General features: G+C 41.9%; 1 protein-coding gene across 1 annotated transcript; it reads right to left on the bottom strand.

The window, feature by feature from the left end:
* Positions 1-1,554: 1,554 nt before the first annotated feature.
* Positions 1,555-9,207, bottom strand: LOC133553426 (nocturnin-like). The gene is made up of 3 exons (XM_061901620.1): positions 8,865-9,207; positions 3,200-3,466; positions 1,555-2,950 (listed from the first exon to the last, which is right to left on the bottom strand). Exons 1-3 carry the CDS (start codon positions 9,073-9,075, stop codon positions 2,058-2,060), a joined length of 1,371 nt encoding a protein of 456 aa, XP_061757604.1. The 5' UTR covers positions 9,076-9,207; the 3' UTR covers positions 1,555-2,057.
* Between the last annotated feature and the right edge of the window lie 5,120 nt (positions 9,208-14,327).

Below are 14,327 nucleotides of genomic sequence, written 5' to 3'. Positions count from 1 at the left end.
AGTCCTGCGAGAAACAGTAGACCAAAATTCCAAACAGTAACAATGACAAACTGTAGTCTTTTTCTCCAAAGTGAAACCATGAATTTAGAAACTGCACGGTTACTTTGGGTCATGGATGTACAGTAAATAATTGTAATTATAATGGTAGTCAATGGAGATTCCTATTGACAACCATTATAAACTTGGAAGACATCTATGCTTTTCCAAATTTCCATCTGTTTTGTCATGTAGAATGATGTCTGGAGCACACGATAGTTTCATATGTTTGGGAATTGTACATACAAATAATCCTTTATCACTCAACACATTTTTTTTTCTTAAATAAAGTATTGGGATCTTATTCCATTGCCTATTCCATTGTTAGATTTTTTTGTTTTGCTCATTTCTGCTGTTTGCAAAAAGATAAAAGGCACCATTGATAAAGTACTATCTATCTATCTATCTATCTATGTGTGCTCAGATAGTCCCTGCGCTGCTTGCTGTACAATAGCCATCTTAACTTGGTTGACCACCACTGGTTTTCACATCCTGGAAGAAATCACTTGTCAGAAAAAAAGCAATTGATTCCATGTCCCCTGATGACATCGCAAAGAGGGACCATATACAAATTAAAAAGAACAGGGCCTAAAACTGACCCTTGGGGCACACCACATGTTATTTTATGGGGCTTGGAGGAGTATGTATCCATACCGACAATTACTGTTCTGTTTGTGAGATAGGAGGTGAAACAGTTGAGTACAGTATCAGAGAGTCCAACCAGGTGTTGGAGTCTATTGCAAAGAATAGTGTGGTTTACATACAGTATCAAAGGCTGTGCTTAGATCTAGTAGAACCAGCACTTGGACCCTTTGTGAATCTTAATTTCCCCTTAGGTCGGGGGTCGGCAACCCACAGCTCGAGAAACGCATGCAGCTCTTTAACACCGGCCTTGTGGCTCCCTGGAGCTTTTTCAAAAATGTATGAAAAATGGAAAAAGATGAGAGAAAAATATGTATTTTTCATTTTAATATAGTTTCTGTATTGTAGGATGACAAACATGACACAAACCTGCCTCGTAGTTAGAAATCACACTGTTTATATTAAACATGTTTCAGTGATTAGACTATTTGGCGAGCACCGTTTTGTCCTACTAATTTTGGTGGTCCTTGAACTCACCGTAGTTTGTTTACATGAACAACTCTCTCCGACTTCACTCCTTTTTTGTCTCATTTTGTTCACCAAACTTTTAATGTTGAGCATGAATGCACAAAAGCAAGCTTTGTTGGGGTTATTGACTTGTGTGGAGTGCTAATCAGGCATCTTTCGTCACTGCATGACTGCAAGCTAATCGATGCTGACATGCTATTTAGGCTAGCTGTATGTACATATTGATAAACAAAATTGCTGTTAATCCACCCTTTTGAGAAAAAAAAGAAGCGATAAAAGAACCAGTAAAAAAAAAAACGAATTGTTAAGCAGAATCAAAAGTGAAATCAGAACCAGGAAAATCTTAACAATTCTCATCCCTAGAGCTTATTGAAAATAAATGAAATAGTTCTGAGCAACAACAAATGGTGTGATTTAACTAAATTGTTCCTTTAATTAAAAACACAGATGGCATGTAATGGAGTACACATCAATTGCTAAGTGTAGGAGGCTCACTAATTGTGAGTAAAGAATTTTAACAGTTATGACATTACAAAAAAGGACAAAAAAAAGTAAAAAAAATACCACAGTATTTTATTTCTGCAATAATGTGTAGTATGATGTAAAATCAAAGCTTTGTGTTTCAATTAATATATTAGATTAATATTTAAATATTACTAATAACAATAAATACCATTGGTCTGCTAGGTATTCAGAAAACAACTTTAAAATCTCAATCATCATAATAAATTTTAGAATCAACAACTTAAGTAGCTGTTCATTGAAAATAAACTTGAACATGTTCAAATTTCAAGAACTCAGTCTTCAAATTATGTCACAAACCTCACTGAATAATAACAGTTGGACTGTGTTCCAATGCCTATGCTGGCTGGAGTATATATTCTCCTATAATTAAAAAAATCCACTATCACTCATCTTACTAGATGTGGCTGTTCTGCGGATGTCGGTGCACATTGACCCTCTCTGAAGCGGATGTCACAAAGCAGTGATAAATGGTCTGAGGGGTAGTGAAACGAGGGTAAGCGGTCTGGACCAATCTGTTCTTCAGTAGGAATATCCAACAGGCAGTCCACACTCAAAGCATTACGAGTATACCAGATATAATCAAGTGTGCTGCAACTTTCTCCGGTGGGGCGGATCTTCCACGTAGTATAAGGTGGCTCTGTCTGTCCGTCAGAACTCAGCAGCTTATAAGCAGAGTCCAAGCCAAGCGGGGATGATCTGAAGTGGCGGTAAACATCCTCTGAAGGCTCTGCATTGAAATCTCCACATACAACTAGCGGATCTGCCCCTGATGACTCCAGATCTTGGGTTCCTCCACTCCTGGAAGTTATGTTTAGTAAGCTGTGTAGCAGGTCAGAACCCTGCGCGCTCCTTAGCTTTTCCCAGCCACTTCGAGCTTTTAGATGCGTAACAGCCACACAAAGTCGCCGACTTGTTAGCCGGCAGTTCAGTATTTGCACAATGGCTACCTGGTTGGTGGGTAACATCATTGCTGACAGCCGCAAATGAACTGAGGTCTGCAGGGAGAAACGCGAGAGGCGGTAGAACAATGCACAACCATCAGGTCCATTGTTTTGTTTTACATCTAGACAAGGAGACCAAGGCTTGGCCAAGAAAGTCCCATGGTAACCTAGGCTGGCCATGATTGGCTGGAAAGTGTCATAGTAATGGTCAACTTCCTGCAGGCAAACAATGTCAGGGCGATAGGTGAGGATCTCCTCCAGTATGAGATACTTCCTTTCCTTCCAGTTGAGGGCCTCCAGAGGACATCGAATAAATCCATCCTTCCCTTCACCTAGCGCTGGAAAGTGTGAACAAACAAAGTGTCATTACAAAATTTAAACTGAAGCAAGCTTAATACAAAATAATGAATGAGCAATCCCACCAAACACAAGCACACCTCTTGCCATGTATAGCACTGAGCACGAGTACTATTTAAGCTATACTTGAGCAAAGTGCAGAATACATTGAGCAGATTGTACCCGAATACTTCAATTCCCTACAATATACATGAACAGATATTGATAGGATTGATTATTTATGTGTCTACCTTGCGCAAGTATATTCCACTGCATCACTCGTATGGAGGGGCCAAGCTGGTGGCGGAAGTGTGCGGCTCCGTTGGGATACACCAGATCTCTGTGAGGCCTGGCTGGACGCCTCTGGAGGGCTTCCTCACACTCCCTTAGCAGCTGGTCGGGGTCAAGCTCAACAAATTCTTCTGGGTTTACATTCTGTTCTGTTTGATCCATGGGGGTGCTGTTCAGCGTCTGAGCCAATGTACTTAACCTGCTGGCGTTGCTGCCCATTGGAAAAACTAGAAAAGACAGTAGAAGGACAAAACATGTATTGTGTCAGAGGAATGGAACAAATAGAACAATTGCAAACATTACATACTGATGATATCAGGATAATAGGGGAAAAAGCTAACTTCAAAGAATAGAGGACTTCTAAGGTTTAGAATCCACTGGGATAGAAACAAAGCTCATTTTCACATTTTTAAGGCAACTTTGTAGTTAATGATAGTACACACTAATCAATACAGAACAATCCATTTCAGTGGATAAGTTGATAAAAGCATGTAGCATCTTAATCCACAATGACATGACATGAGAACACCTACAGCAGCACTGGACCTACATAACACAAAGCTGGGCCCAAAACACAGCTTGGCCCCTCTGTGTGGAGTTTGCCAATTCTACCTGGGGGCTGGTATAGCTCGGTTGGTAGAGTGGACGTGCCAGCAACTTGAGGGTTGCAGGTTCGAATCCCGCTTCCGCCATTCTAGTCACTGCCATTGTGTCCTTTACCCACCTGCTCCCATTGCCACCCACACTGGTTTAAATGTAAAAATTAGATAGTGGGTTTCACTATGTAAAGTGCTTTGAGTCACTAGGGAAAAAGCGCTATATAAATATAATTCACTTCACTTCACTTCACTTCACTACCTGTGCTTATATGAGATACGGCTTATCTCTGGGTACTCGGACATCCTTTCATTTTTTTACCCCTAAAATGAACATATAGTTGGTTAGTTTGCATAATCTGAAGGCATTAAATCAGCCATCGGCAGAAATCCAAATCTGAACAGAGGACGCAGTGTCCTCCATAACAAAGAGGATTGTTATAGTCGCAAAGTTCAAAAGCCAGCATATATATATATATATATATATATATATATATATATATATATATATATATATATATATATACAATGCATTGCTTTTAGCCATATAAGGCTTTGTTTGTATCGCGCTCTCTGATCATTCATCCAGTGATATTGATTATGCTGAAGAATTGTGCAATTTCCAACTGCCAAACTCGAGGTGAGAGACCACTACTGGCTTTTATTGCATTCCTAAGTGTAATGTATTTCTGGACAGACTGAAGTGGCTGAACTAATGTTAGTTCTTGCCAGCTAGGTTCCTGGCACTTATGAGGGGGCGGGCTGTGCTGTCGACAGCTGATTGGGGGCGTTCCCAAAACTTGTTTATGGAATACACGGCCAACATTACGTAGTATGCGAAGACAATTTTTTCATTTCCTATTTCTTGTGCATTCACGACATATTTGACAAAGAATAGAAAAAAAGAACAAAAGGAATGTTCAACTTTTTTGGGGCATCTGTGTTTTGAACGTTGATCAGTACAACTATCTTGCAGTGTTTTTACACAGCCGTAGTCTTTAAACTATATGCAGTTAAATAATGTTTATTAATTTTTACAAACTTAATTTTGATACGCAAAGCTACTAAAAGTGGACAAACTCTTTTACACGTATTTACAGAGGAGTATGAAGTAATCAGACCGACTCGAAGCGGCGACTTCAGCTGCTTACTCCTCTGAGACTTTGTTGGATGAATCTGAAACAAGGCAAGCCCTGTGATCAGGTGGCGACTTGTCCAGGGTGTACCCCGCCCTCCGCCGGAATGCAGCTGAGACCGGCGCCAGCAGCCCCCGCAACCCCGGACGGGACGAGCGATAGAAAATGGATGGATGGATGGATGGAAATAAAGCAGGTAGTACTTTGTTACAAGCTTTCAAAGTAGACAGTGACATGGCATTTGTGTAGTTGTTAGCCTCAACCCGAAGTGTTCGTTTTGTCACCGTGGGATAAACCCATCCATCCATTCATTCATCCATTTTCTATCACTTGTCCCTTTTGGGTCGCGGGGGGTGCTGGAGCCTATCTCAGCAAAAAAACAGCCCCAAAGCATGATGTTTCCACCTCCATGCTTCACAGTAGGTATGGTGTTCTTGGGAAGCAACTCAGTGTTCTTGGGATGCAACTGAGTATTTTTCTGCTAAGGGGACAGGACGATTGATCCATGTTAAGGAAAGAATGAATGGGGCCATGTATCGTGAGATTTTGAGCCAAAACCTCCTTCCAACAGTGAGAGCTTTGAATGGTTGACCAAATACTTATTTTCCACCATAATTTACAAATAAATTATTTAAAATTCCTACGATGTGAATTCCTGGATTTTTTTCACATTCTGTTTCTCACAGTTGAAGTGTACCTATGATGAAAATTACAGACCTCTGTCATCTTTTTAAGTGGGAGAACTTGCACAATCGGTGGCTGACTAAATACTTTTTTGCCCCACTGTACATTTTGAACAAAGCAAATGTGGCATCTGCAGTACTTTGACGTTATTATTTTCATTTATTTATTTTTTGGGGTGAAAAAGGCTTAACTAATGACAGATATAAAAATACATATCAAGACAAAGAGTTGATTTATTATTAATATCAAGATTTCAGCTGTTTCCCATTGCATTATGCTTATGGGCTATTTATTGCACCTTTTTTTTGCATTTTTTGGTGGGGAACATTGGTCATACCCCAATCTAAACTCTCATAAACCCTGTCTGAGCAACTAAACTTGTGCAGGCTACAGGCTGTGCTCTCTTAGTACAAAGTGATAGCTGTCATGAGCCATACACGGACATGACTACAACAGGAAGTGAACCCATGTGTAAATCAATTAGAAGTTAAGCGTGCATCAACACTCTAAAAATCGAAACATAAAAAGATAAAAATCTAGGACTTAGTGGTTAGAGTGTCCGCCCTGAGATTGGTAGGTTTTGAGTTCAAACCCCGGCCGAATCATACCAAGGACTATAAGAATGGGACCCATTACCTCCCTGCTTGGCACTCAAAATCAAGGGTTGGAATTGGGGGTTAAATCACCAAAATGATTCTCAGGCGCGGCCACCGCTGCTGCCCACTGCTCCCCTCACCTCCCAGGGGGGTGATCAAGAGTGATGGGTCAAATGCAGAGAATAATTTCGCCACACCTCGATTGTGTTCGACAATCATTGGTACTTTAAATTTAGTTTTTAATAAAAGTTACCTTTAAAGTTGTGTTTAAATTTTATTTTAAACATTCAAACAAAATTGTTACGGCTGTTAAGGGCCAGAACAATGTTGAATGTTCCTTCTGCCAAAGAAAATATATTGTGTGTCTTGGTTAAAAGATTTCAGTGTGTATAAATATTTTTTGAGCACAGCAATATGATTGGTAATAATTATTATCATCATTGCTGACCATAATAAATTTGGTCATAATAACAATGATGTGAAATTTTCATATGTTTACATCTCTGCGGTCTACCTGTGGTTATGTTGATCAGTGCTTTGGAGAGTTTCAAAGTTCATACATGAGGTATTTATCATTTTAACAAGAGCAGCTAAATATCCAGTCTTACATAACAACAATGTATGGTGAACTTGCAATAATTTAAGTTAGGTGCTGCTGAAGTATTTGGCCTTTAAATATAACTCGGTTTTAACGCTTAGTTTGTATGACTGCTAAATTTAACCACCGTGTATCTTGTCGCATGCCATCTTAACAAGACAGTTACATAACCCAACCAGGCCAATCCCATTTGAGACTGCCAGTAAAGATTGGAGTTTCAACCGCAAGAAGCACGAAACTCAAAAGATAAAAATAATACGTTGGATTGATTGTTTGTCGTACCTCCCCAATTTCCATTCTTAGTGTAACGGATACACAGGAGTTGAACCAGGCCAAGAAAACCAAGAAAATTGTGATTCACATTTTTCCCAGAATCCTGCAACCTTAGTTTCTGCCAAGACCTCTTCAAAAACTCACTCCCCGATCAACTTCAGATTGGGGATAGTAAAAAAAAATTAAAAAAAATGAACGGTTACACCTTGCTTAAAAACTTAGCTTCACTGTTTAACACAGCAATTCTCTACATTTCAATTAACAAGCCAACTGCATGTGTAAACATCCCAGGTCAGTAGTTCAAGACTCCACTTCTTGCTCCCCGGCCCTTTTAATGCTGGGCTGAGAGATCCGTACGCCTGCTGAAATGATGATGGGTAGACCTCCGGACGCGCCGGTTGGTCCACCAGGAGTGGAGTACGCTAAAAGACTACAAGACCGGCTGGATTCAGCTCACGAATTTGCCAGGAACCAGCTGCGGAATGCTGGCCGTAGACAAAAGAGGAATTACGACGTGCACGAAAAAGGGCGACATTTTACCGCTGAAGAGTTGGTGTGGGTGTACAACCTCCAACGGAAAAAGGGAAGATCCCCGAAGCTGGACAGCGACTGGATGGGCCCTTGTAGAGTGTTGGAAAGACTCAGGGTATTTGTATACAGAGTCCAACTCCCACCCCGTGGCAGAAAAGTTGTCCTGCACCGCGACTGGCTAGCACGGGCACTCCTGCAGGACTCGGAGTGGAGTTACCGGAAAGAAGGGGCCTTAGCCCAGGGACTGGAGAGTCTTGTTCTTCCGTTGCGGGGACCTCGTCTGGGCCTTCACAGGATGTAACAACCCTTTCTGTGACTTCCTCCCCAGAAAGGGGGAACACAAGACCGGGCCCGGAGGCTGAGGCGGCGACCAGCCCACTTGAGAGATTTTGTTGTCCCCCTCGAGGACGAGGGACTTTGAAAGGGGGGATAGTGTAACGACCTGCTGATGTTGATGTTGTGTAATAGAGTGAGGGATATTCAGAATTCCTATTGTTGTGAACATAGCACGCCTGTAAGGTGATTGGCGAAGAAGAAAGAAGCGTTGTTGTTGCAGAAATGAGAATAGACGTGCTTGTGGAAGGAACAAGATAAATTGAGCTGTGTTACATAGGTTGCTCAATAAAAGTTTTAAAAAAAGAGCATCAGACTTTGCTTGCACTCCTTCAGGACGCTACAGTATATTATGTACTACATGTGTGAGGTGGAGTTGACCATGACATACTCAATAAACATCTTGACAACGACAATAGCGGATGACGCTAATATTATCAATTGATAACATCCATCCATTTTCCTACCGCTTATTCCCTTTGGAGAAGCGGGGGGCGCTGGTGCCTATCTCAGCTACATCGGGCGGAAGGCAGGGTACACCCTGGACAAGTCGCCACCTCATCGCAGGGCCAACACAGATAGACAGACAACATTCACACTCACATTCACACACTAGGGCCGATTTTAGTGTTGCCAATCAACCTATCCCCCGGTGCATGTCTTTGGAAGTGGGAGGAAGCCGGAGAACCCCGAGAGAACCCACACATTCACGGGGAGAACTTGCAAACTCCACACAGAAAGATCCCGAGCCTGGGATTGAACCCTGACTACTCAGGACCTTCGTATTGTGAGGCAGACACACTATCCCCTCTGCCTCCGTGAAGCCCCAATTAATAACATAATAAACAAATACATTGATTAATCAATTAATACTTTACCGGCCACTCTTTCCGTTGTGGACTCAACAAGTGACTTGAGCTGTCGACCAGTTTTCTTCAGCTCGCCACCTTTGCCTCGGTGATAATGGCACTTTGTTCCCGCCGGGGGTAGACCAGCGGCGGTGGAACCGAACACTCTGATGCCACCACCCTCCAGCGAGGATATACACGTTTGGCCCATAAGGGCTGAGCAGCGGCGAGTTGGATTCATCACTTACTGCCTACTGACCCATTCAGATGTAAATGTCGAATGTTCTCCAAATTACCGGCAGACTAATATTTATGACTGTAGGGTCAAAAAGCCGGCATGTGTTACATCATATTCCGTGCAACTGTGGCTAGCTCATTGAAGGGGGGGTTAGAGGGATGGCTTGTTGAACTACGTGTTACAAATAACAACTAAATACGTATTAGGTGATTTATTCCAAGCAAATTTAATTTTTTTCCTAAAAGAGTTCATATTAGGATGTGCTGACATTTTTTTTGTTCTATATCACATGTCTCGACAAACCGTTCTCCCCTTTGCAAATGTTGGATTCGGCCATATTGACGTAGAGGGCGTGGCTTATCTGTAGACAAGCCAATCACTTTACAGTGTTCTTTTCGCTCGGCTCACAGAGGAACTGTCATAATGTGTCATCCGCGTGTACCCGAGGCGTCGGTAGGATGCTGACGTCATCGCGCCACCCGGAAGTTGTCCAAATGACACACAAAAAGAAAGCGGCGCGAGGTTCTTTTTTTAACATAACTTGCAGTTTTGAAAGCGTAAATTGGTTCAAATCGCCCTGGGGTTCATGTAAATATTCAAGTCATTATTATTCGACATTAATATATTTTAAAATTTATGAAACTTGGTCGTTGATTTGTCAGACTTCCGGGTTGTGTCACCTGTTCTCATCTTTACGCCGACGTCATGATGGAAAGTTATTTACATCCATCACGACCAAGAACGAAAATAGTGATCAAACAAACAAAATGTTGCATTACAGTTATTTTTAAATGTATAGGTTTGACAGAATATAGAAGAGAGGCTCCTGTGGGTAGAAAACCTTATATATTCAACTTTTAAAAGTAGCTACTTAATGTACTTTTCTGCAACAAGTTATTTTTATCTGTAGAAATATTTTATGTCTTATCTTAGATGTGTTTAAACTGTTTAGAAAGTTTATGGTAGACTCAGCTCCGTAATATAGCAAAATTCGCTCCATTTTGTCCACTAACGACGCTGAGATAATTATCCATGCGTTTGTTACGTCTCGTCTCGATTACTGTAAGATATTATTTTCGGGTCTCCCCATGTCTAGCATAAAAAGATTACAGTTGGTACAAAATGCGGCTGCTAGACTTTTGACAAGAACAAGAAAGTTTGATCACATTACGCCTGTACTGGCTCACCTGAACTGGCTTCCTGTGCACTCAAGATGTGACTTTAAGGTTTTACCACTTCTGTATAAAATACTACACGTGTAGCTCCATCCAATCTTGCCGATTGTATTGTACCATATGTCCTGGCAAGAAATCTGCGTTCAAAGGACTCCGGCTTATTAGTGATTCCTAAAGCCCCAAAAAAGTCTGCGGGCTATAGAGCGTTTTCATTTCGGGCTCCAGTACTCTGGAATGCCCTCCCGGTAACAGTTGAAGATGCTACCTCAGTAGAAGCATTTAAGTCTCACCTTAAAACTCATTTGTATACTCTAGCCTTGAAATAGACCTTTTTAGACCAGTTGATCTGCCGCTTCTTTTCTTTTTCTCCTATGTCCCACTCTCCCTAGTGGAGGGGGTCCGGTCCGATGACCATGGATGAAGTACTGGCTGTCCTGAGTCGGTACCCAGGATGGACCGCTCGTCTAGAGTCGGGACCCAGGATGGACCACTCGCCTGTGTATCGGTTGGGGACATCTCTACGATGCTGATCCGACTCCGCTTGGGTTGGGTTTCCTGTGGACGGGACTCTCGCTGCTGTCTTGGATCCGCTTTGAACTGAACTCTTGCGGCTGTGTTGCTTTCGGTCCCCGAGGGTGGGGGGGGGGTTCCCACATATGAGGTCCTCTCCAAGGTTCTCATTGTCATCATTGTCACTGGCGTCCCACTGGGTGTGAGTTCTCCTTGCCCACTGGGTGTGAGTTTTCCTTGCCCTTATGTGGGTTCTTCCACGGATGTCGTAGTCGTAAAGGTTTGTACAATCCTTTGAGACATTTGTGATTTAGGGCTATATAAATAAATATTGATTGATTGATTGATTTTGTACTTTAATGATTCTGAATGGGGCAACAAGGTGGTACAGGGGTTGGTGCATGTGCCTCACAATACGAAGGTCCTGAGTAGTCAGGGTTCAATCCCAGGCTTGGGATCTTTCCATGTGGAGTTTGCATGTTCTCCCCGTGAATGCGTGCGTTCCCTCCGGGTACTCCGGCTTCCTCCCACCTCCAAAGACATGCACCTGGGGATAGGTTGATTGGCAACACTAAAAGTTAAAGTAACAATAATTGTCACACACATACTAGATGTGGCGAAAATGTTCTCTGCATTTGACCCATCACCCTTGATCACCCCCTGGGAGGTGAGGAAAGCAGTGGGCAGCAGCGGACCCGCGCCCGGGAATCATTTATGGTGATTTAACCCCCAATTCCAACCCTTAATGCTGAGTGCCAAGCAGGGAGGTAACGGGTCCCATTTTGATAGTCTTTGGTATGACTCGGCCAGGATTTGAACTCACGACCTACCGATCTCAATTGGCCCTATAGTGTGTGAATGTGAGTGTGAATGTTGTCTGTCTATCTGTGTTGGCCCTGTGATGAGGTGGCGACTTGTCCAGGGTGTACAGCGCCTGCCGCCCGAATGCAGCTGGGATAGGCTCCAGCGCCCCCCGCGGCCCCAAAGGGAATAAGCGGTAGAAAATGGATGGATGGACCAAGAACGAAAATAGTGATCAAACAAACAAAATGTTGCATTACAGTTATTTTTAAATGTATAGGTTTGACAGAATATAAAAGAGAAGCTCCTGTGGGTAGAAAACCTTATATATTCAACTTTTAAAAGTAGCTACTTAATGTACTTTTCTGCAACAAGTTATTTTGATCCGTAGGAATATTTTATGTCCTATGTTAGATGTGTTTAAACCGTTTAGAAAGTTTATGGTAGACTCATTTTGTACTTTAATGATTCTGAATGGGGCAGCAAGGTGGTACATGGGTTAATGCATGTGCCTCATAATACAAAGGTCCTGAGTAGTCAGGGTTCAATCTTGGGTTTGGGATCTTTCTATGTGGAGTTTGCGTGTCCTCCCTGTGAATGTGTGGGTTCCCTCTGGGTACTCCGGCTTCCTCCCACCTCCAAATACATGCACCTGGGGATAGGTTGATTGGCAACACTAAATTGGCCCTAGTGTGTGAATGTGAGTGTGAATGTTGCCTGTCTATCTGTGCTGGCCCTGCGATGAGGTGGCGACTTGTCCAGGGTGTACATCGCCCTCCGCCCGATTGTAGCTGAGATAGGCACCAGCGACTCCATAGGGAATAAGCGGTAGAAAATGGATGGATGGACCAAGAACGAAAATAGTGATTAAACAAACAAAATGTTGCATTACAGTTATTTTTAAATGTATAGGTTTGACAGAATGTAGAAGAAAGGCTCCTGTGGGTAGAAAACCTTAAATATTCAACTTTTAAAGGAGCTACTTAATGTACTTTTCTGCAACAAGTTATTTTGATCTGTAGAGGAATATTTTATGTCCTATCTTACATGTGTTTAAACCGTTTAGAAAGTTAATGGTAGACTCATTTTGTACTTTAATGATTCCTAATGGGGCAGGAAGGTGGTACAGGGGATAGTGCATGTGCCTCATAATACGAAGGTCCTCAGTAATCCTGGGTTCAATCCTGCGCGGAGTTTGTATGTTCTCCCCGTGACTGCCTGAGTTCCCTCCGGGTACTCCGGTTTCCTCTCACCTCCAAAAACATGCATCTGAGGATAAGTTGATTGGCAACACTAAATTGGCCCTAGTGTGTGAATGTGAGTGTGAATGTTGTCTGTCTATCTGTGTTGGCCCTGTGATGAGATGGCGACTTGTCCTGGGTGTACGCCGCCTTCCGCCCAAATGCAGCTAGGATAGGCTCTAGCACCCCCCGCGACCTCAAAAGGGACAAGCGGTAGGAAATGGATGGATGGATGGATATTTTCTTTCTCTATGGTTGTTTTTCCTTGCAGAGTAGATTGTGGATGTTGTGGAAAGTGTAGACAAACTTTATACACGTACCGGTCCAACAGATGATGTCCATTGACAAACAGAAGACAGAAACCATACAGCAACACCATCCTCAGCTAATTGAATATTTGTTCTTTCATGAAATACTATATGAAAACAGTAATTTCTTCTGTAAATGCATAGGCTACTGTATTTTTTATTATCTAAAATGTAGCACTTGGTGGTGGTAATTACCACCACCAAGTGCTACATTAAAGGTTGTCCTTTTATGTAAATATTAGGTAAAATAAATCAAATAAAGCTGAATATTCTCCATATTCTTGAAGCTTTGCAATAATTCAACATGTGATTTTTTTCAATTCATGTACGTGTAAACTCATTTCCTTCAAGATTGTCATGAAGAATGAAAAGACAAGAAGTTCCCCTTTATATCAAAAGTAAACTTAAAGGGAACTATGATTTTATGTAGGATAACACCAAAAAAAAAAAATTCAAGGTTCATGCAATTAAGCATAAATTTGCACAGTTTAAGTCCTATTTCAACAATGGGCAATTTGTGATGTCAGATTGACGTATGTACTGAAGATGGCAATTTTAGTTCATGCTCTGCCAGGTGCTTCCTCTGTGCTCTATTGTGTCTATGCCTCCAGTGTTATTTCTTCTCATTTCTTATATACCTCTGATGTCTACAAAATAAATACTGTAGTCTACCTCAGTTTTTATTTATTTTTTGCGGTGCTGTTTTGTCAAGACAGGCCATTACAAAACTAGATTAGCTGCTAAATTCAGACGGAAAAAAAAATAGCGGCATTAAAACTCGGTTTGAGGAAACAAGAGAAGGTAAGATAAGGTATCATTTTTTTAATATTTGTCTAAAGTGATAAATGCTGTTTCTCTATGCTGCTCTGTATTGATTCAAGAGTGGGCAGGTGTACGTAATGTGACTCCCATTTATATGTTTATTTTTTACTGACAGACAAAGAATGTGTTTTTTGTCTCCAAATTGTTAACAGTGTACATTTTGAAAAAATACATTCAGATTTTGGACAGAAAGTAGGCAGGCGGCTTCTTTTGCAATAGGAACTGTTATACCAGGGCATATCCAATACATATTCTGCAGACCTTTTAACTGATGTGGGGCACCACACATAACTTCATTTGGAGGTCCCACCGTTCCCATTACAACAGGGGTCTCAAACTCAATTTACCTGGGGGCCACTGGATGCAGAGTCTGGGTGCAGCTGGGCCGCATGAAAAGA

The sequence above is a fragment of the Nerophis ophidion genome, linkage group LG05 (genome assembly GCF_033978795.1).
Source record: "Nerophis ophidion isolate RoL-2023_Sa linkage group LG05, RoL_Noph_v1.0, whole genome shotgun sequence".
In the NCBI taxonomy this organism is placed as follows: Eukaryota; Metazoa; Chordata; class Actinopteri; order Syngnathiformes; family Syngnathidae; genus Nerophis; species Nerophis ophidion.
This window is presented reverse-complemented; position numbering and strand designations above follow the sequence as displayed.

Excerpts from the sequence above, each read along its gene's own strand:
- LOC133553426 (XM_061901620.1), bottom strand. The coding sequence starts at position 9,075 with ATGAATCCAACTCGCCGCTGCTCAGCCCTTATGGGCCAAACGTGTATA. Across the intron at positions 3,467-8,864 it reads CACAACGGAAAGAGTGGCCG|TTTTTCCAATGGGCAGCAAC; the intron begins GTAAAGTATTAA and ends TGTCTTTTCTAG. Across the intron at positions 2,951-3,199 it reads GTGGAATATACTTGCGCAAG|CGCTAGGTGAAGGGAAGGAT; the intron begins GTAGACACATAA and ends CACACTTTCCAG.